A 23,515-nucleotide genomic window follows, 5' to 3' on the forward strand; every position below is an offset into this window, starting at 1 on the left:
CCACAGGGGCTGCGGAGGGAGCCCGGTCCCAGTAAATGGATGACCGGTCAGGATCCCACTTCTCCCAGAGCCGCTAAGGGATGGTGAAGGAAAACGGCATGTGGCTCCAGCCTCTGTACCCGCAATGGGTACCTCAACCTTAACAGCACCGCCGACGTAGTGGGGTGAGAAGGGAGCATGCCGGGGGCCCCGTGGGGGCCCTCTTTTCTTCCAACCGATAAAATCAGCAGCTGCTGCTGACTAAAATGAGAATGCATGAGTGGATGTGTGCCTCCTTCCACACAAAGCATAAAACTGAGGAGCCCGTGATGCACGGGAGGGTGTATAGGCAGAGGGGAGGGGTTACACTTTTTAAGTGTAATACTTTGTGTGGCCTCCGGAGGCAGAAGCTATACACCCCAATTGTCTGGGTCTCCCAATGGAGCGACAAAGAAAGAACAAAATAGCTTGAACTGTTAAAACATATGGGGTATACCGTATTTTTCGGACTATAAGACGCACCCTGGTTTTAGAGGAGGAAAATAGGAAAATAAAATTTTAAGCAAAAAATGTGGTCATGACACACTTATGGGGCGAGGATCTGCTGCTGATACTGTTATGGGGGTAATGTCCCCAAATTCTCTACCAAGGTACCCCATCCTGGTAATGATCCTCCTGCCTTGTATATACAGTATATGTCCCTCATCCTGGTATAGCCCCCATCCTGCTATATACTGTCATCCTGGCATATGGCCGCATCCTGCTATATACTGGCATATGGCCCCAATCCTGCTATATAACCCATCCTAGCATATGTCCCCATCCTGCTATACACCCCATCCTGCTCATAATATACCCCCACCCTGCTCATAATATACCATCATCCTGCTATACACCCCCATCCTGGGATACAGCCTGCATCCTGTGGCACATAAAAAATAATAAAACGTTCATACTCGCCTTAACAGCGCCGCTGGAGTGTGGAGCCAGCCACGATTCCTGCAGCATTGCGATGTCCTCCTGTCTGTGCCGGCAGCGGCTGCGTGTGGACACGTGCGCACAGCGATGACGTCATCGCTGTGCGCACCGCTAGTCTCCACACAGCCGCTGCTGGCAGAGACAGGAGGACATCGCGGTGCTGCAGGAATCGTGGCCGGTGAGTTATACTGATTCACTGCACCCCGCGCTGATGATGATGCACGGGAAGCAGTGAATACAGCCACACATGATCACTCCAGGCTGTAGTTGCCAGGGGTGATCATGCGGGCAGGCTGTTTAATATGCGCGCACCCCCCGCCCACCTGTCAGCACCAGCTTCAGCGCTGAGAGATGATGGGCGTGCATATTAAATGAGCGGGTCCATGTGGTCACTGCAGGCTGCTCATGCCCCTGATGACCCGCTCCACTGCAGCACCCTCATTCCCTGCAGCCCTACAGTCAGACTATAAGACGCACCCCCCACTTTCCCCCAACTTTGAGGGAAAGAGTGCGTCTTATAGTCCGAAAAATACGGTAGTTAAATATTAAAGGACTATAAAATATGAGACTATTGTAAAAACTAAATTTAATAAAAAATTTAATGTTCGTGCAAAAGGGACATCTTTGCAAAACACTGTCACAAAGTATCGCGAGATCTGCTGTTATGAATATACATTTCGATTTATATGGTATACCAACCTTGTACTCCTCCATGTTCACCTCGTCCGGCTTTATCAGCTCAAGCTTAGCCTGGGCCACTTTCATGATGTTTCGACAACTAAAACATAAGAAAATGGCAAAAACGGTCAGGGATCATTGTCTTGCTGAAATGTCCACCCTCGTTTCATCTTCATCATCCTGGTAAGTGGCAGCAGATTTTTATCAACAATGTCTCAGTACATTTGTCCATTCATCCTAATTTCAATCATCTGGCGTTTACCAGTGCCGTATACTGAAAAACAGCCCCCCACCATGATGTTCCCACCCCCAAACATCACTGTCGGTGGCACATTGGTAACGAGACACCTTTTTAGAGGCTATCAGTTGAATAAGCTGATATTTTTCACTAAGTTGCAGGATTTCTAATTACTTTTAGATTTTAGCTGGCGTCATTGACTGTCCATGGCTTTTTGCATCTCTCTTTTTTCATGTGTTCAATACTTTTCCCGGTGTCACTTCTCATGATTACACATCACTAAATTTGAGTGATATTTAGTTAGTCTGACGTTGATCAAGCTTCTCTATTCTCAGCCCACGAAAATGACAATTACATACCGCCGTATACTGCTGAAAAATAACACCGCTATTGTTATATGTGGTTTGCAGGCTTGTTTTTCATCAAATTTAATTAAAGTGATTATATTAACTATCCACACTCCAAATATTTGGGTTTTAACATTCAAGAAGTTAATGAAACTGAGTTCCTATGAAAAGTGGTGAGGACATACAAAGTACTGGGCGCCACCAGATGAGGAGCACTGACTTCAGAGTCCGCTACATACCGCCACAAAGTCACAAAACCTTAAACCTCCTCAATGTGTCCCTGATCTCCTCCGTATCTGCTTACAGCTCCGAGCCATCTTCATTCTCTGCAGGTTAAAGCAGGAAAACGCCAATTTTCGGGAGAGAGTATGACACTACCAGTTACCCCTGATTAATGATTACTGCACTTGCCTCATCCAAGAGGTCAAAAGTATCATCCTCATTGTGTTACGTCCACCATAATCCTCATGCTGGCTTGTAAAAAAGGTCAAAAGCTGATGGCCAAAAATAAATAAGGTCACCGGGGTATTATAGGCTCAGCACCGGATAGCAATCGACGGCTTTCCTTTAAAGGGAATCTGTCACCAGGTTTTTGCTCCCCCATCTGAGAGCAGCATAATATAGAGCCAGAGACCCTGATTCCAGCGATGTGTCACTTACTGGGCTGTTTGCTGTCATTTTGATAAATTCAATGTTTTCTCTGCTGCAGATCTAGCAGTTATACAGAGCTTATGAATATGCTGGACTACCTGGCAGCAGGCCAGTTAGTCCTGTAATAGTTACATAGTTACTTAGGTTGAAAAAAGACCTAGGTCCATCTAGTTCAACCTTCCTCCACCAGTTCTACATTTAGTCACCAAGTCATTTATAACCAACAATGTTGTGTGTAGTGAGGAAATCATCCAGCCCTTTTTTAAAAGCTGTTATAGTATCTGCCATTACTACCTCTTGTGGTAGGGCATTCCACAGTCTGACTGCTCTAACTGTAAAGAACCCTTTCCTATTTAGCTGTTGGAATCGCTTTTCTTCCACTCGCAGTGAGTGCCCCCTGGTCCTTAGTATTGTCTTCGGAAGAAATAAGTCATGTGCCAGTCCTTTATATTGACCACACATTTATACATATAAATGAGATCTCCTCTGAGACGTCTTTCTTCTAAGCTAAACATATCTAACTTTTTCAACCTCTCATCATATGGGAGGCCTTCCATTCCTTGTAATAGTCTAGTTGCCTGCCTTTGAACTGACTCTAACTTCTGAATGTCCTTTTAAAAATGTGGAGCCCAAAACTGGATCCCGTATTCCAGATGTGGCCTTACAAGTGATTTATAGAGGGGTAACAATACGTTGGGATCACGGGATCTAATCTCTCTTTTTATACACCCTAAAATCTTGTTTGCTTTAGCAGCTGCTGCTTGACATTGAGTGCTGCTGCTCAGCTTATTAGCTTATTTGTAATGAGAATACCCAAGTCCTTCTCCTGTTCTGTAGTCCTGAGTTTACTTCCATTTAATGTATACGCAGCTATAGGATTACTCCGTCCTAGGTGCGTTACTTTACATTTATCAACATTAAATCTCATTTGCCAAGTATCTGCCCATTCTGACATCTTATCCAGATCTTTTTGTAATATTGTACTATCCAGGTCAGTTTTTAATATCCTACATAGTTTGGTGTCATCGGCAAAGACTGACACTGTACTATCAATCCCATCCACAAGGTCATTAATAAAGAGAGTAAAAAGAATCGGTCCAAGCACAGATCCCTGCGGCACCCCACTGCTGACTATAGCCCATTTAGAGAATGTTCCATTTATGACTACTCTTTGTTTCCTATCTTTTAGCCAATTCCTTACCCAGTTGCATATTGTGTCCCCTAGTCCTTGCTTCTGGAGCTTTAGTATAAGGCTATTATGTGGTACAGTATCAAATGCCTTTGCAAAGTCCAAATAAATCACATCAGCTGCATTACCAATATCCAGGTTTGAACTTACCCCCTCATAGAACCCCAACAGGTTGGTTAGACACGACTTATCTTTCATGAATCCATGCTGTTTGTCAGTTATCATATTATTTTCTGCAATATATTTTTGCATGTCATCCCTTAAAATGCCCTCAAAAACTTTGCATACTACTGATGTCAGGCTTACTGGACGGTAGTTGCCTGGATCTACCCTCTTACCTTTCTTAAATATCGGTACCACATCAGCAATCCTCCAATCCTGAGGCACCAACCCTGTTACAAGTGAGTCTAAAAAGATGAGATACAGCGGTCTGTCGATTACGGAGCTCAATTCCCTCAATATTCGTGGATGAATGCCATCTGGCCCTGGGGATTTGTCAATGTTTAATTTACTCAGACGTAGGCGTACTTCATCTTGTATTAAATTAATTATATCGGGTGGTGAACTTTGATTTTTCACTTGTTGAATGATCCCTGGTACAGTCAGTTCCTTGGTGAATACAGATGAGAAATGCCTATTTAATATCTCAGTCTTTTGTTTGTCCTCTATAACTAACTTGTTATTATATTTTAAGGGGCCGATACTATCCTTTGTTTTCCTTTTGGCATTAATGTATTTATAAAAGATTTTGGGATTTATTTTAATGTCATTGGCGATTTTTGTTTCAGTAGCTAATTTTGCTTGTTTGATTTCTTTTTTACATTTCCTATTGATATCTTTATACTTCTGAAATGCTATTTCTGTATTCTCAGCCTTTAAGATTTTAAATGCCCTTTGTTTTTGTTTTATTATACTTTGTACAGTCTTATTTATCCATAGTGGTTTCTTTTTATTCCTGTACATTTTATTACCAGAGGGAATACGTTTTTTACAGGACTCTAGTAGTATATCCTTAAACTTTCCCCATTTATGTTCAGTATCCCCAGTTACCATGACTTTGTCCCAATCTACACATTTAAGCTCTTCCCTTAATTTGTAGAAATCAGCTTTCCTAAAATTCCAGGTTTTAGCATTCCCCCTTTGAAATGTTCTATTGAATATTATGTTGAAGCTTACCATATTATGATCGCTGGTGCCCAAGTGCTCCCGGACCTGTAGATCTGAAATTGTATCCGGTCTATTTGACAGGACCAGATCTAGCAAATTATCTCCCCTGGTCGGTTCACCTACCATCTGAGAGAGGAAATGGTCTTGAATAGTAGATAACTTACAGCTTTTAGCAGAACCAGAAGATTCTATGTCCCACTGTATGTCTGGATAGTTGAAATCCCCCATAATAAGAACCCGATTATTATTATTAGCTGCCTTTTCAATTTGTTCCAGCATTTCACCCTCTATTTGTTGAGGTATGTTAGGAGGCTTATAGCAAACTCCAATTAGCATGTTTCCATTATTCCCCTCCCCATGTACATTTACCCATACTGACTCTACATTGTTGCTGTTCCCCTCAATGTCATCATACAACACAGGTTTTAGGTTAGATTTAATAAATATACACACCCCACCACCTTTTTAGCCTTTCCTGTCCTTCCTAAATGTACTATAACCCTGTATGTTTGTCACCCAGTCATGGCTTTCATCCAGCCAGGTTTCCGTAATGCCCACCACATCATAATCCATGGTTGACATAAGAGTCTCCAATTCATTCATTTTGTTTGCAAGACTTCTTGCATTTGCCAGTAGACATTTAATCCTATTAACACCTTTATTACTCCTAGCCTCCCTAAGTTCCTTGTATGTCCCATCCCCCCCTAATCCTTCATTGACCCCTACCGTCTCACTGTCTCTATCTGCTCTATCTCTCCCCTTATTTGCTCCACTACCCTCCCTCCCCCCCCCCCCCCCCCCCGATCCTAGTTTAAAAGCTCCTCCATCCGTCTGACCATTTTCTCCCCCAGCACAGCTGCACCTTCCCCATTGAGGTGCAGCCCGTCCCTACCGTAGAGCCTGTAGCCGACTGAGAAGTCGGCCCAGTTCTCCATGAACCCGAACCCTTCCTTCCTGCACCAATTTCTAAGCCACATATTTATCTCCCTAAGCTCCCGCTGTCTTTCTAGTGACGCTTGTGGCACCGGGAGTATTTCTGAAAACACCACCTTGGAGGTCCTGGACTTCAGCTTCTCTCCTAGTTCCCTGTAATCATTTTTAAGGACCTTCCACCTGCCTCTAACTTTGTCATTAGTACCAATGTGCACCATGACCGCTGGGTTTTCCCCAGCCCCACCCAGCAATCTGTCTATCTGATCCGCAATATGCCGAACCCGAGCACCCGGCAGACAACACACTGTTCGGCATTCACGGTCTCGGCGACAGATGACCCTGTCTGTCCGCCTAATTATAGAGTCCCCTACCACCAACATCTGTCTGGGCTTTGCTGCACTCCTATTTCCCTCCTTCCTACAGCAGTTGTTTTCCTGGTTGCTAGGAGCAACGTCCTGCTGTAGTGACCCTAGTCCTGGCCCTTCATTCCTGATATCAGCCAAACAGGCATATTTACTAGGTTGTGCCAGGTCTGGACTAGGCTCCCTGACACTTTTCCCCCTACCTCTTCTTCTAACTGTTACTCAGCTACCTACCTCTGGGTCCTGATCTTCCCCACCTCCACCCTCCTCCATATCACTGGCCCCAGCCAGAGAAAGCTCAGTGAGCTCTAAACTCCTCTCCAGGTTTGCAATGCCCCTGAGTGTTGCAAGCTGCTTATTTAGATCAGTTACCTTGGCTTCCAAATACGCAACATGCTTGCATCGAGTGCAGACATAGTCACCCTCGAACGGCTGCTCAAGGCATGCATACATCTGACAAGATACACACCTGGTAGCATTGTCCATGGAGCACCTATTAAATGGGGATAAACGTTAAAGTAGTAAAACAAATTCAGCACTTTACTTCAGTTCAGCACCTCGCACGCTCAGCACCTCGCTTGCACTGGCTGGTTTATATAGATGTACAATGACTACCAGAAGCTGCTAGAAGCTTCTAGAAACAGGTGTGACTAATCCTACTAATTAAATCACAAGACTAACTTTTTTTTTTTTTTTTTTCCTTTTCACAGAATCACAAACAGACACACAATTCCCTAATGAAATTCAACAATTACAGTTATCACCACTATGTAATTGTGTTCAAACTATGCACTTATCTTAAATTCAGCACTTTACTTCAGTTCAGCACCTCGCATGCTCATGATAATCTCCTGCTGATTAACCAGTGATTTTATCAAATCTACACTAAGCAGCCCAGTAAGTAATACATTACTGGAATCGGGATATCTGCCCCTACATTATGTAGTTCTCAGTTCAGTTGGCAAAAACACTGACAGATTCCCTTTAAGTTACCAAAATTGAGACCAAACCCCAAAACAGGGATCAGGGCGAGGATTCAGAACAAAAAGGTTTTCAGCGATTCCCTTCTTTTTGGAGCTGTAGTTTTCAGCTAATTTTATGTTGCCATTTAATTTTTTAACACCGTCCCCAATGTAAAAAAATAAATAAATTAGGCAGGAGGGAGGCTGAGCGTGTAAAAGGGCATTGCCTGCCTGTATGTGCCCGACAGAGGATAAGATAAATGTCCCACTACTGACAATTACAGGGACATTGGCAATCAAGTAGATGGGGGTCACTTTATGCTATCTCTGCCCTTATTTTTGACCTTTTTGAGGCAAGTAGAGGAGAGTGGTCAATTGCATTTTGACCATGCCTCAAAAAGGCAGACATTGCCAAAAAATGAGATTAGACAGAGCAAAAAGTGACTGTCTGCTTCATTAAAGTCAACGGCTCCATCAGCAGATGCGCTTGACTCCCGTTTTTTTTTAGGGGTTCGGATGGAAGCCCCGACGGAGCCAATGCCTTGTGTCTCAAGCTTGATATGAACCTGGCCTTATTGGAAAGGTGGCAAAAGGGAGAAAGCGAACTTCTATCCTCCCTGCAGCTGCTCGCTTCCAATTATCAGGGAGTGTAGAGTCTCCAGTCATCACTCACTATACAGGGAGCGCTGTAATCACTATCAGCACATTGAAATATAGAAAGATCGGCACTCACGAATAAAGCTTCTTTTCTCTATTTTATTCCATTTTCTTCCAAATATATGTACAAGATGACGCGTTTCGGTCATAAAATGCAGACCTTTTTCAAACCATGTACCCGCACGTTGACTACAACCATGCTGCAGAGCAGGCTCTCAATGTACAGCACGTATGTGCAGAGCAGACTGACAACAATAGTTGGGAAGTGATTACAGAACCACCCCAATGACTGGGAAACAATAGCTGCAGGGAGGATATAAGTTCATTTTCTCCCTGCAGCCTCTGCTCTAGTAAGGCTACATTCACACTTCCATTGTTTTAAATCAGTCAGGTCCGCGGTTGCGACACAACGACTGATTTGTCGTTTTTTTAGATGTCAACTGACGCAACAGATGTGTTATTTCACAGGACTCTGTTCACAGGAAAGCTTTGAAAAAACTGATCCATTGCGTCCATTACATCCGCTGTGTGTCCGTTTTTGTGACAGATCCGCCGTGATCTGTTTGTGTTTGGGACAGCCCAATGGGTGTGCCTAGCATGCTCAGTAGAGGATGGCGGAATCCAGCACCATAGACAGCCATTATAGCCCTTGACATATTGCGATGGAATCCATTTTTTTGCTGCTCCAAAAAACGTTACATTGTACGTTCATACCGCCCGATGGTCAGTCATTCCACAACTGATCAGTCACGCGGCGGATGCAACGCACGGCCATCAGTCGCAATCCGTCGTTAATACAAGGCTATGGGAAAAAAACGGATTCCTGCAAAATATTTCGCAGGATACCGTAATTCCTCAAGGCGATGGATTGTGACTGATGCAAAACAATATAGAAAAATGATATCACAGTCCGGCGAGCGCTAAGGAGGGCAGAATTGTTCATTGTTTTAAAGGGAACCTGTCAGCAGAAATTTCATAATAAACATAAAAGCTTCCCCCTCTGCAGCTCCTGGGCTGCATTCTAGCAATGTTCCTGTTGCTATTCTGCCCCCTTTGAGAACTAAATAGTTTATAAAGTCTTACTTTTTGTATGCAAATATTTTTTTCTGTACACGGGGGCGGGCTCTCTTGCGTCCGTTAGTCGCCTTCCTGCCACTTTATGCTTTCCCCCATCGCTCATTTCCATACTGAGGCCGCCGCCCAGTGCTCCTGAGGTCTTGCGCATGCGCCGTGCCACTCTCGCGGTACTGTGCACGGTGTGACAGCTGGTGACGTGATTGCGCAGGCGTGAGATTATGGGCGGCACTGTGATTGTCATCAGCAAGTACCCGCCCATAATCTCGTGCCCGCGCTTTCCCCTCTGCCTCCACCGTTCTGCGCAAGCGCTGGCCAGATGAACCCTGTTGATCGGTGGTGTGCTCCGCTCCTCCCATCTATTTCCTGCTCCAGGGAAACATGGGTAAGAGGTAACATGGGTTCATCTGGCCAGCGCTTGCGCAGAACGGTGGAGGCAGAGGGGAAAGCGCGGGTACGAGATTATGGGCGGGTACTTGCTGATGACAATCACAGCGCTGCCCATAATCTCACGCCTGTGCAATCACATCACCAGCGGTCACACTGTACACAGTACTGCGAGTGTGGCACGTCGCATGCGCGAGACCTCAGGAGCACTGGGCGGCGTCCTCAGTATGGAAATGAGCGATGGGGGGCGGCTTAAAGCGGCAGGAGGGCGACTAACGGACGCAAGAGAGCCCGCCCCCGTGTACAGAAAAAAATATTTGCATACAAAAAGACTTTATATACTATTTATTTAGTTCTCAAAGGGGGCAGAATAGCAACAGGAACCTTGCTAGAATGCAGCCCAGGAGCTGCAGAAGGGGAATCTTTTAGGTTTATTACGAAATTTCTGCTGACAGGTTCCCTTTAAGCCGAAATCTTTATTTTCTTTCCTCGTACCACAACGCGTTTTGATATGTGAAATATCTTCACCAGGTGAGCGGCTATAATCGACCTACAACGGTCAGCTCCCTGAGTTTCGTCACATGCGCTCCTCTCTCCATCTCTATTCTAATGCAAAACAATGGAAGAGTGAATGTAGCCTAAAGCAGGAAGGCATGAATCTTTCATGTCATTTACCAGCATATTAACCCTTAAACTCTAGGTAAATAGTGTGCCTAGACGTAACAGGTGTGAAATTGTATATACTACACCTGTAACATCCCAACACTACAATAAATGTCCCTATAGAAAAAGACTGCAATGTACCCTCCCCCCCCCCCCATATAAAGAAGAAGCAGTTTCACACTACACAGGTGGAGAGATTTCTGAACACAGAAGTCTTTTTTGTGATAAACATTATATTGAATTAAATAAAACTTTATATTTTGACACAACAAATATTATTTGGCTAACTCAGTCTTGAAGCCAAATACTCCCCAAGCAAAATGAGTGAATAGAAGAAAATATTTTTTTAAATTGTGTCAGTGTCATTTTTTTTTAGTTAAGCAAAACTAAGAAAAATTGAGCTGAAACTCTTCGTTTACAAAATGAGAGGCTAAGAAATAGACTATTTTATGGTTGCAGAATATGGACATATTGCAGGAAGCAGCTGCTCAAGAACCTCTTTTGAAAAGAAGGGGAGTTCTGCAAGCAAGCATGGGGTTTTGCACAAGAGGTTTAATTCCGTGTTTTTCCAAAAATAGGACAGTCTTATACTCCCCCCCCCCCCCCCCCCCAAAAAAAAGCACTAGGGCTTATTTTTGGAGGTGGTTTTATTTTTTGAGAAACATGGTTGGGGTAAGTTTTCCCCCTCCAAAAAAGCTGACAGCCCACCTCCGAGGAGACTCATACTTACCAGAACTGGACATCTGCGTGGCTCCCAGTACACACACACACACACACACTTCATCCAGCGTTACAGAATACTTCTGGCCGCAGGGAATGATGGGAGGAAGTCACGCGTCTGTCCACAGGTCCTGTAAGCTAGCATTGCGGCAGGTCCTTGCGCTCCACCGCACAGCCTCTCAGGATTCTGCCGGCCACAAGAAATCGGTGTCGCTGGATATGGTGAGTATGTAATCCGATGTTTGTGTGCGCGATATGATGTGTGTAGGTGTGAGATCTGATGTGTGCGATCACTGCAGGTCCTGCCGCTCGGTGTCTGGTGAGTGTGATTGTGGGGTGCGCGCTGTCTATAATGAAGTGTCCCACAGTATCTTTAACTTTTTTTTTGCTGCACAGACACTTCATTATTGAACCGCGATTAGGGCTTATTTTCAGGGGAGGGCTTATATTTAAGCCTTGCTCTGAAAATGCTGAAAATCCCTGCTAGAGCTTATTTTTGGGGGAGGGCTTATTTTTGGAAAAACACGGTAAGATCAGTGCTTATGCCAATTGCAAATGGAAATGTTGGCCCGTATACTGGCCAATAAAGAAATATATACTGTACATATTTATATATGACAGTTCTTATATATAGGAATACATATATAAAGGAGTAAAGCTAGCTTGATATCCAGCCTGTGAAATACGAGTTTGACCCTGCTTATTCAGGGGACATAGCATAAGATAAGCATTGCCTATACATCACTCTTTAAAAGGGGTGGTTCACTACTCAGCATCAGTGGCCACACCTCTGTAAAACTCATAGGGAAGGCTTCTCTCAAATACCTTGTGTAGAACATTCTGCTTCTGAGTGGCGCTATTGTGGTCTGCTCATCTCCATCGAGACCCCTTGGCTCCATGACCTCTGAAATCCGGTGATGTTACGTCAACTTTCAGTTGACCCGACATCACCGCGGCCGGCCCCAGTCTCCGTGAGTGACTGGGCTGTGGGTAGCGTTTCACCACTCGTCACAGCGCAGCATCTCGCACAATCTCCCCTTAACTGCAGAGCACCGGAAGCAGGGGCAATGCTGAGCTGTGACGAGTGGTGAAACGCCGCCCACAGCCCAGCCACTCAAGAACACTGGGGCCACCTCGATAATGTCGGGTCAACTGTAAGTTGACGTGACATCACCGGATCTCAGAGCTTATGGAGCCCAGGGGGGGTCACTCGATGGGGATGAGCGGACTACAATAGCACCGCTCAGAGGCAAAATGTACTACACAAGGTGTTTGACAAAAGCCTTCCCTATGAGTTTTACAGAGATGTGGTCACTAATGCTGAGTAGTGAACCACCCCCTTTAATCCTGTATAACAGTATGGTTCTGACTACATGGAAGTTTGGTAAAAGTGAAGTGTTTTCATTATATGCCGTAGTAACATCTAGAGCTGAATTTCGAATTGTGTGCGTCTATAAAATGTCAGAATCCGTGCAAACGTTTGTTTACCGTTCATCAAAACTCAGGTTGCGATCGGCAAATTGTTCCAGGAGGGTTCTCTCGATAATCTTCTTTGGCGCCTGGCTCTGGATGAAGTAGACTATTGCATGCTGTAAGCGGTAATCTGTCTCCGGAGGCGGATCCTCTTGTGCTAATTTTAATAGCCGTGCATACTCCGTTTTGATGGCCTGGGGATAGGAAACAGAAAAGAGCCAAAGTTATTTGGCAAACGCAAAAAAGCCACAAACCTAAAAAAACAGAAGATTAAAACTTAACCAATGTGATCTCCATTAAGAAATGAGAGGAAAGACAATCTGTAACCCTGTGAATATAGTGTAGAATACAAGCAAGGTACAGGGTTCAGCAACCTGCAGCCATTGTAAATGACAGCTCACAGCTTACTCTGCCAGGTGGCATGCTGGGAATTGTAGTTTTACAATACCTGTAGTGCTGCAGGTTGTTGAGCCCTGATTTAAAGGGAGTCTGTCAGCAGGTTTTTGCTATGTAATCTGAGCACCATGATTCCAGAGATATGTCACTTACTAGGATGTGTGTTGTTCTTCCAATAAAATCAGTGTCTTAGAAAAAAATCATCACTACAGGACTATGTGTCTTGTGCATCTTCGTCCAACTCCGCCTCCACCATTGATTGACAGCACTCTGTGTACATTGTATTTTCTGTGCTGAGACTCCTAACAGAGGCTCCACAGACCTTTTTTGATTTGCATACTTCCCAGGGGGCAACGCACCTAGGATTTCACTGTGTTGAGCGCCTTTGCTGGCTGCTGGCAGTGTTTTCTCTGGCTGGTCTCCTTGAGATCAGTGATTATTTTGTCTTGCTGGTCTTCAAGGCATTGTTCCCACCTAGCCAGAATCCTACTCCACACTGATGAGGGGCAACACCCCAAAACAGCTATCTGTGGATGGATACCTGGCCTTGGTATTTCCCTTGTCGTATCTTTAAACTCGTTGAAGAGTTGGATATTGACTAAAAGGGCCACTTAATATGGTGGTCTCCTAAAAAGAGCCACTCCTTGGCCAGGTCCTTCCCAGAAGGATATCTGGCTATTTTCTGTGTTGAGACAATGCACCTAGGATTTCACGGTGTTGAGCGCCTTTGCTGGCTGCCGGCAGTGTTTTCTCTGGCTGGTCTCCCCGAGATCAGTGATTATTTTGTCTTACATTGTATACTGACAATCAGAGGTTTGGGAAGGGTTATACAAAGCTCAGCATTCAAAACTCTGCTAGATCTGGAGCAGAGAAAACTGATTCCATCACAACTGCTGCACCCAGTAAAGTAAGTGGTTCACTACTGGAATCGGGGTCTCTTTCTTTAACTCATGCTGCTGCTGTCAGATTACATCGCAAAAACCTGTTGACAGATTCCCTTTAATAGTTATTACTCTGATAGATCTTTCTTGTAGTCCACAATCAAATGAGGACCTGTTTGACCAATTTTAGCAAATATATATCCAAGCGTGTTTTCTTACATCTCTGCTGAGCCATTCATCTACTATCCAAATTGAAAATCTATACATGGACACTGAGCTGTTACCACACCCAAGGCCGCTCTCTATACTCTGATAATGTGCTATCAGTGATGACAATGTTGCACGCTGTACATTAGAGCAAGTGGAATAGAAACGCGCATTTGTCAATTTCTTGATATATTACCAGGAACAACAATGGAGGAACAGCAAAATATAGACTTCCAAGTAAGATGTTGTAGAATTTTTCTTTTAAGGTTACTACAGTCACTTACTAAAATAGACAAGTTAGGAGATGGTAACATTGCGGTTATTTGCGACCTCAGCGTTCAGTGATCGACTTCTGCTGTCAAAATCGAAAAAGTATTCCCAATAAGAACGAAAAACAGAATAATCATTGAGGGGGATTAATCAAAACTGGTGCAAATGCGCAGTCACAAAGAGTAACCAATGGTTTTCTCAGCTTTCATTTTATAGAATTATCAGAAATGGCTCGATCATCTTCTGGAAAACAAAAAGGATTGGGCATTCGAAAAGAAGACATACCGGATCGTTGCGGTAGGACAGTCAGATGGACTACAAACGCAGACTATCGATTGATTATGCAGGTCCTCTGTGTAGCTACTTTAAAGGGAATTTGTCAGCAGGTTTTTGCTACCTCATCTGAGAGCAGCATGATGTAGGCAAAGAGGTTCTGAGTTCAATGATGCATCACTTAGATTACTGGCTGCAGCTGTTCTGTCACAGTGAAAGATTTTGGATTTTTTATGTAGCAGTGCTGAGAGAGCTGTCCCCGCTTACGCCAAATGCACATTTCCATAGACAGAAGCTGCTAATCACAGAGGGGGCGGAGTTGGACTACAACTCATGCTCTGCTGAGATTCACTAATGATAGCGATAACAGGCTTAAGCTAAAAGATACCGTCACACAACGAGATCGCTAGTGAGATCGCAGCTGAGTCACGGTTTCCGTGACGCAGTAGCGATCTCGTTATGTGTGACACTTACCAGCAATTAGGCCCCTGCTGTGAGATCTCTAGTCGTTGCAGAATGGTCCAGGCCATTTTCTTCAAAGGCGATGTCCTGCTGGGCAGGACCCATCGCTGTGTTTGACACTGTGTGACAGGGTCACAGTGATTGCGGAGATCGTTATACAGGTCGCTACTGTGACCTGTATTGTTCCTGCAGCGCTGGTAAGATCTGACTGTGTGACATCTCACCTGTGACCTCCCAGCGACTTACCTGCGATCCCTATCAGGTCACATCGTTTTCGGGATCGCTGGTAAGTCGTTGTGTGTGACTGGGCCTTAAAATTGCAGGTAAATAAAAAAAAGATAAACAGATTCAGGGCTGAAATCACTTGCAGCATGTTATTTTCAGGTTATATTGCCTTTAAGGCCTCTATACACATTAGACTAACAAGGCTGCTTCATCGGTCTCCCATAAGCCTACTGTGATAAGATTGAGGGAAGTCTGTAAGTTGTTATACCAATGGCCTTCAGGTCTTCAGGATTACGCTAGATTGCAATACTGAAATATTCTCATCCACGGTCAAACTTCCTAGTGGCTCGATAGAGATATATATATATATATATATATATATATATATATAATATTATATTATATATAATATAATATAATATATACAAACAGAACTCTTTGATTCACTTGTGTTATTCACCAAGTACTCAAAATAGTAACAACCAAATGTGACCTTATCTTTAAAAAAAGAAAAAATAAATAAATCCAGAGGTCAGGCACCCAATAATCAGAAAGTTTATGACTACCCTTTTAAAATTGAGAATACCCCTTTTAAAGGGGTTAAAATCCATTTCTAAGTGGCTGTACAATCCAAAAATAAAATGAGTCCAGCTATAGCATCAGACCTAATGAGTCCAGGTGTATTCAGTCCCTGACGTCTGACTTACAGCGGCAGCTCATACTGAGGAGCATTAGATCTCAGCAGGAAGGAAGGACATTGGGCAGCTGTCAATCAGGCTAGTTGGTTGAAGATTTAGTGAATTTTCATAAAGGATGATACGAAATTCAGTACCATTATGCCCTAGATAGCCATTTAGTAATGCATGGTATGTAGTTTGCCTTGTTAAATATGGTGACATATGCGCCCTACATCGCTTACATTTCTTTACAGCCCCTATGCAGACCCATATGGTATGTCCTATGACCTAGCGGGATGTTTTAAAATACTAAGAAACTGTACTTTCCTCCCCGAGGAGTGTAATTTCACCACTTTCGCAGCTGTGTTCCCCTTTGGACAAACAGCATCAACATTCGGTGGGAGAGAGCGTCACGTTATGACTGTAGCTAATCAAGTGAAGGAATTTAGAGCCCAAGATTGGCTACAGACATCATGCGACTACCTCTGCAAGTTGTTGATGGTGGCAGTCCACCTGGGGAGACCGCCGCAAGAACAGCAGAGTGGCACTGTTCAGGGTACAGAGGAGTTTTCTTATTTTAATTTATTTTAATACATTTATGCCAAACTAGATTTAGGTAAAATGTAGAAAAACCCCTTTTAAAATGAGTGCCATTAATATCTGACTGGTGGGGTCCATTTCCCAAAACCCCACCAGCTGTCCTAATCGTGACTCTCCAATGAGAGCTGTGCTCCTTTTGGTACTCTGCTGGTCACCGACGACCAGTCCTCCCCACCCTGCCGGTCCCCGACGACGAGTCCTCCCCACCCTGCCGGTCCCCGACGACCAATCCTCCCCCACCCTGCCGATCCTCGACGACCAGTCCTCCCCCACCCTGCCGATCCTCGACGACCAGTCCTCCCCCACCCTGCCGACCAGTCCTCACAACACTGCCGACCAGTCCTCCCCACCCTGCCGACCCAGACGACCAGTCCTCCCCCACCCTGCCGACCCAGACGACCAGTCCTCCCCCACCCTGCCGACCCAGACGACCAGTCCTCCCCCACCCTGCCGACCCAGACGACCAGTCCTCCCCCACCCTGCCGACCCAGACGACCAGTCCTCCCCCACCCTGCCGACCCAGACGACCAGTCCTCCCCCACCCTGCCGACCCAGACGACCAGTCCTCCCCTAGCCTACCGACCCAGACGACCAGTCCTCCCCCACCCTGCCGACCCAGACGACCAGTCCTCCCCCACCCTGCCGACCCAGACGACCAGTCCCCCCACTCTGCCGACCCGTCCTCCCCACCCTGCCGACCCAGACGACCAGTCCTCCCCCCCCTGCCGACCAGTCCTCCCCACCCTGTCGACCCAGACGACCAGTAGTCCCCCACCCTGCCGACCGGTCCTCCCCCACCCTGCCGACCCAGACGACCGGTCCTCCCCACCCTGCCGACCCAGACGACCAGTCCTCCCCACCCTGCCGACCCAGACGACCAGTCCTCCCCACCCTGCCGACCCAGACGACCAGTCCTCCCCACCCTGCCGACCCAGACGACCAGTCCTCCCCACCCTGCCGACCCAGACGACCAGTCCTCCCCACCCTGCCGACCCAGACGACCAGTCCTCCCCACCCTGCCGACCCAGACGACCAGTCCTCCCCCCCCTGCCGACCAGTCCTCCCCACCCTGTCGACCCAGACGACCAGTAGTCCCCCACCCTGCCGACCCAGACAACCAGTAGTCCCCCACCCTGCCGACCCAGACGACCGGTCCTCCCCACCCTGCCGACCCCGACGACCAGTCCTCCCCCCCTGCCGACCAGTCCTCCCCACCCTGTCGACCCAGACGACCAGTCCTCCCCCCCCTGTCGACCCAGACGACCAGTCCTCCCCCACTCTGCCGACCCAGACGACCAGTCCTCCCCCACCCTGCCGACCCAGACGACCAGTCCTCCCCCACCCTGCCGACCCAGACGACCAGTCCTCCCCACCCTGCCGACCCAGTTGATCAGTCCAATTCCTGTCTGATAGCCTAGTTGTATACACTAACAACTAGTCTTATGAAGGTTGCCGGGCAGATCATCCCTAGCAACAAGTGTCTCACATTACACAGTCCATTAGCTCTGGGCTGATGCAGATTAATGTATCTCAGGCTACATTTAGTGGCTTTCCAGATTCTCTGATAATGTGATATGTAACTGATAAAACACAAAATACACATTTTACTATGACTGTAAAAGCAGAAAATGCAACATGAATATTCATGAAACCACAAATAGGAAGCCGGCGGCAAATGAGAACATGATTTTAGTCAGTACCTTAAAGAACCCCGCCTCGGGCCCACACCTGTCATACACATTCCTGGATTTACCTATGGCCATGATAATGCCTTGCATGTTTGGGGTCATCATGACCTGCCACAGAGGATTCAAGTTTTATTCATCATATATTAGTGAAATAGATAATAAAGCATGCAGAAATAAAACACGGAGAAGCGGGCGGTCGCATGCATCTATGGGTGATGGATTGCTTGCAGTACACCAGACTATGTTAATGGAGGAGATGAATGAGTGGGGGGAAACATCGCCGGCAGCCGCAGCAGCAGACACATGCACCACAAGATCCTCAGAGCATTAACCAGAGAAACGGAGGACATGACCATCCAGGAAGGCGAGGCCTAGGCACCCCTCTCATACAGCACTGTGACAATATCTAGTGTGGATGGGGCAGATTTATGAAAAAAGGCAAAAAAAAAAAAAGTCTGTTGCCCATAGCAACTAAAGCACAGCTCTAGTTTTTCAGTAGAGTAGGAAATTAAAGCTGCGCTATGATTGGTTGCTGTAGACCACAAATAAAGTTTCATAAATCTACAGTAATTTTTTTCCCCAAAAAAATTTACCACAGCAAAAACACTACAAGCACCAAATTAGGGCACAGACCCCGCTAGACAATGCTAGAATACGGAGATGTGAGGATTAAAGGGGTTGTCCACTACTTTTACATTGATGGCCTATCCTTAGGATAGGTCATCAATGTGTGATCGGCCATGTTCTGATACCCCGCTGATCAGCTGTGCTCTGTGGCGGCAGTGGCAGCAAGAAGCGCACAGCTCTAGCAGCTCAGTCTTCTCATAGTGGCCAGGGCCGGGTACTGCACATCCACCTCTTATTGATCTGAATGGGCGGCGGCTGTGCAGTACCTGGCCGCCACCAAGCCGGGGTTGCAGGTGTCTGACCCCGGCTGAGCAGACATTGATGACCTATCCTAAAGATAGGCCATCAATATAAAAGTAGTAGACAACCTCTTTAAATAGAGGCCTATACTTTTATGCTAACTTATAGGAGCTCCATTCAGCCGTAAAACTGGTAATATACTAATGTTAACTCATCACCGAGTGTTTCCATGTTTCCAAAAAGACATGGTATTTAGCTGACAAAGTCAGCCAAAAAGGGCGGTGAGGGCCCCTAGAAAAATCTGACAGCTTAGTTTGGTATGTTGATAGTTGGATCGTTCATGAGAGCTGAAAGAAAATTGGTCAGTCACAATCAGGCCGATCATAGTCATGTCTACGACCTGAAAATCCTGGACCGCAAAACAGAGTATGTGACAAAAGATGTGCAAAAGGAGAGGTTCCTCAGATCGGTGCACACCTCGGAAATGGATAGAGGCCAACGGATGGTTTCAGATTAAATTTAATCTTTATTAAATTTTATTAAAGGGGTTCTCCAGGCATCACTTATCCTATGGGCTTTGGACCACTGGGACCCGCACGGATCGGCTCCACAGCTTCACTGATTCTCTATGAAGCAGAGCTCTGCACTTGGCTTTTACCAGCAGTCCCATGAATGGAGCGGTGGTCGGGTGCTTGACCTGTAGCTCCATTTTATAATGGGGATAAGAGTTCCCCCATCAGGAATCAAAGCTCCCCATTGTGCCAATCTGTTCGAGCCCCTTTTATATGCTTCTAATGACAAAGCATTTTAGAAGCCAACCATCTCAATAGTCAGGTAAAATACAGCACGATTTACCCAATGAAGGAGACTGACTCCAAAACGCTTTGTAATGTGAAGCCCTTATTAAAGAGAACCTGTCACCAGGTTTTCCCCTTATGAGCTGCAGTCACCACCCGTGAGCCCTTATATACAGCATTCCAGAATACTATATATAAGAGCCAAGGCCGAGCTGTATATTGTAAAATACACCTTTATAATACTCACCAAGGGAGCGGTCAGGTCATGGGCGTCGCTGGTCTCTGTCTGGTGCTTCATCCATCTTGTTGGATCGCCGTCCTCTTGCCCCGCCCCATGTGCATGACGCGTCCGGTGTCATTCACAGACAGGTCTCCATTGCATTCCTGCGCAGGCGCACTTTGATCTACCAAATCAAAGTATTGTAACGTGAAGGCACGAGGAAAGGTCAAAGACCGCCCCTGTGCACTACAGTACTTTGATCTGCCCTCAGCCGGGCAGATCAAAGTGCGCCTGCGCAAGACTGCAATGGAGGCCTCTGTGTGAATGGGCAGGAGGACGGCGATCCCACAAGATGGAGGAGCCGGATCGAGAGCAGCGACACCTATCATCCCGGACTGCAATTTGAGTATTATGAAGGTGTTCTTTTACATTCTACAGAGAGGCCTGGGCTCTTATATACAGTATTCTGGAACAGTATATATAAGAGCTCACTGGTGGTGGCCGCAACTCATGAGGGAAAATCCTGGCGACAGATTCCCTTTAAGGCTATAAATCCTTCCCACAGCCACTATATCTAGGCATTTTTGGCGATTGCGCTGATAACAAGGAACCGATTCTTTTCCATATTTTGCGTCACAATTGAATCCCGATCCCTGGGAGTATTTGGAAGGAGGTGGTCTAACACTACACTTACTCATCTCAAGGCACCTTGGGTTGTATGGTCTCCAGCAGAACCCCAGTAGGGGAGCACCATTTTTTTTTTCCGCATAAACTACACTTCCATTCCAAACAAAGTTGTTCTATGGAATATTTATTTTTCTTTACATGTGCATTGAGAAATCGTTAAGACCGAACCTTCCATGTTTTATTTGCTGCTATATGCTATAAATTCGGTCTTTGCCATTTATGAATCTCTTGTTCACTGCAGAACCAATGGCTTCACCACGAGAGACTACTGCATAATCAGGACACGGTTCATCCCATCGCAATCACCAAGTGTTCTTGACAATAATAAGTTATTTGTTGGTATTTAATGGAGGAAGGCTATGTTCACATTTGCAATGAAGGGTCTTAAATTCAGAGCATTCAGCGCTATTCCTCCAATACTTAGAGAAAGGGACATGTCATCCACAAATGTGGCACCTACTGTATGACGGATTGGCAAAATTGTGGTTTAATGTAATAAACTGAGATCATAAAATAAAAAAAACACGCTGTGTGAACATGCCCTATAAGAGATGACTATCTATACCAGGCGATAACAGAAGCAAGCAGCCACAGCTATCACGAAAGGTGAAAAAAAACTTTACACAAAAACGTACAAATACTAATGTAAAATATAGGGCGAACCCGATTCTTAAATAAAACGTGGAATGACAGCACTATATTATTCAATCATGGGGTAATTATTAATTATTATAATTATTATTGTAATGGGGGGATTTATCAAGACTGATTTTTTTATACAGTATTTTTTGGCTATGTGCACCCGTTGAGTATTTGGTTGCGGAGCGTTCTGCACCATTTTTTGCATGCATTTTACTTTGCTTTAAAATGGTAAAAAAAAGCACACTGAAAGAATGGACATGATGCAGTTTATTTTCTGCACTATATTAGCAAGGAAAAAAAAAAACGTCAACATGTTCACTACACTTCAGGTTACTCATTGACTTTGCAGGCGTAAGGATTTGCTTGCAGTTTTGTGACAAATCTGCACAAAAAAAGTGATAAAAACGCACTGTGTGCACACAGCCTTAGACCAAGAGCCCACTGGAGGTAGATCCACCTAAATTTATTCAAAGGTTTTAATAAATGCGGTGCATCTATGGGCCGTCAGGGCACCAGAAATGGTTAACTAGGAAATCTATGATCCGGTATTGAGGAACATAGTAAATTTGTCTTCAGGAAATGTGCAAATACCAGCACAAAATCACTTTTTGCAACTGTGTGATGCCAGAAAACTGGAGTAGAGGGAATGATAAATTTCCCACATATTGTGCTACCAAGTCACCATCTACCGTATACCATTAATGCTCTAGTGGTTGATATGTAAGTTGTGTTAAAGAGGTTGTCCACTGCTTTTACATTAATTGGTCAACAATGTCAGATCAGCTGGGGTCTGACACTCCGCAGCCCCACCAATCTACTGATCTTGGTGCCGGCGGTGGCCAAAAATGCTCAGTTCCGGAGCTGCTCTGCCTTCTGATAGTGGCCGTAGCCGGGTACTGCACACTCGCCTCCTATTCAGATCTGATCTGACATCGATATCCTATCAATGTAAAAATAGTGGACAATCTATTTAATCCCCATTCAAGGGGACAGTGGGGAAGAGAAGCTTCGGACTTTGGGTTTTTAATCTCATCACTGACAATCAATGTCCACCCAAAAAACATCAACTAAACAGGTTGGTGCAGGATCCAAATAACCAATCTTGATGCCCGAAACAGGGTTTTCCAAACAGCGCTCTTCCATCCTTCACCCACCAAGTTTACCATAATACATGACAGCAATTACCTTTTTTTGGAGTTATCTATTCCCTCCCTCACACAGCAAACCCTTATATTAATAGATTTTCACGAGTTCTTGCCACCCAAATGCCCTGCTCATGTCTTTGAATATAGCAGAGTGGTCGCCCACGCTGAAGAATCACTTCACATACTTTATATCCTTTATATACAGACAAACCAAGAACAACCCTACATAAGTCAGACAAAACTTGTAGCCGTCCCTATTTTCTAGATGTCCAGGGCCTTTTCTTGAAATACCCAATGGTAATAACGACAGGACACTGGAGGATGTAGATATATAATGCTACGCATGCCTCTGAAGCCCTGCTTTTGTGGCAGATACCAAAGGTCTGGACCCCAAATAGCTATAGTCAATAATTATAAAGATGAAGACACAAACTGGTTATTGCACTGGTATTATCTTGTGTAAGGTGGTAACAATCAATGTTAATAATGACAGGACCCTAGAGAATGTACATATATAATGTTATACATCCTCTGAAGTCCTTTTGTGGCAGATACAAACGGTCTGGACCCCAAAAACGTAGAATGAAAGATTTATTACATGTTGAAGTCACAAACTGGTTATTGCACTGGTATTCTCTTGTGTAAAGTAGTAACAATAGCACCAAAAACTAATTATAAAGGAGAAAGTGTTAATAATCAGCCCCAAGCAGAACCCAGTGTCAGTTTTCGGCATGATGCATGCACACAGACTTATCCTTAGCACCCGTATGAGCAATGCCTGATGATTTGCAAACGCTGGTGCCATATTAGTTGAGATTTGGTTGGCATGCCACAGTGGAATAGTGAGTCAGGCAGCGAAACAAAAAAGCACCAGGGGGAGGGGAGAGATGGCACAAAGGGGCACCCAGCAGCCAAAATAATAATTAAAAAAAAAAAAAAATGGTACCTCATCGTCATAACCCCCCTCCTCTGACTCAATAACAAAAGTGCCTATGTGAGGGATCGCCACCTCCACAACTC

General features: G+C 45.2%; 1 protein-coding gene across 2 annotated transcripts in view; it reads right to left on the reverse strand.

The window, feature by feature from the left end:
- USP25 (ubiquitin specific peptidase 25) overlaps positions 1 to 23,515 on the reverse strand; it is a 274,636-nt gene that overhangs the window by 40,036 nt on the left and 211,085 nt on the right. For both annotated transcript variants that reach the window (XM_075335070.1, XM_075335071.1), the window contains 2 exons: positions 12,474 to 12,652; positions 1,657 to 1,735 (listed from right to left, as the gene is read on the reverse strand). In XM_075335070.1, the coding sequence (XP_075191185.1) occupies positions 1,657 to 1,735; positions 12,474 to 12,652 (258 nt within the window). The remainder of the gene's footprint in view (positions 1 to 1,656; positions 1,736 to 12,473; positions 12,653 to 23,515) is intronic.

Source organism: Anomaloglossus baeobatrachus, chromosome 2 (assembly GCF_048569485.1).
Source record: "Anomaloglossus baeobatrachus isolate aAnoBae1 chromosome 2, aAnoBae1.hap1, whole genome shotgun sequence".
Classification (NCBI taxonomy): Eukaryota; Metazoa; Chordata; class Amphibia; order Anura; family Aromobatidae; genus Anomaloglossus; species Anomaloglossus baeobatrachus.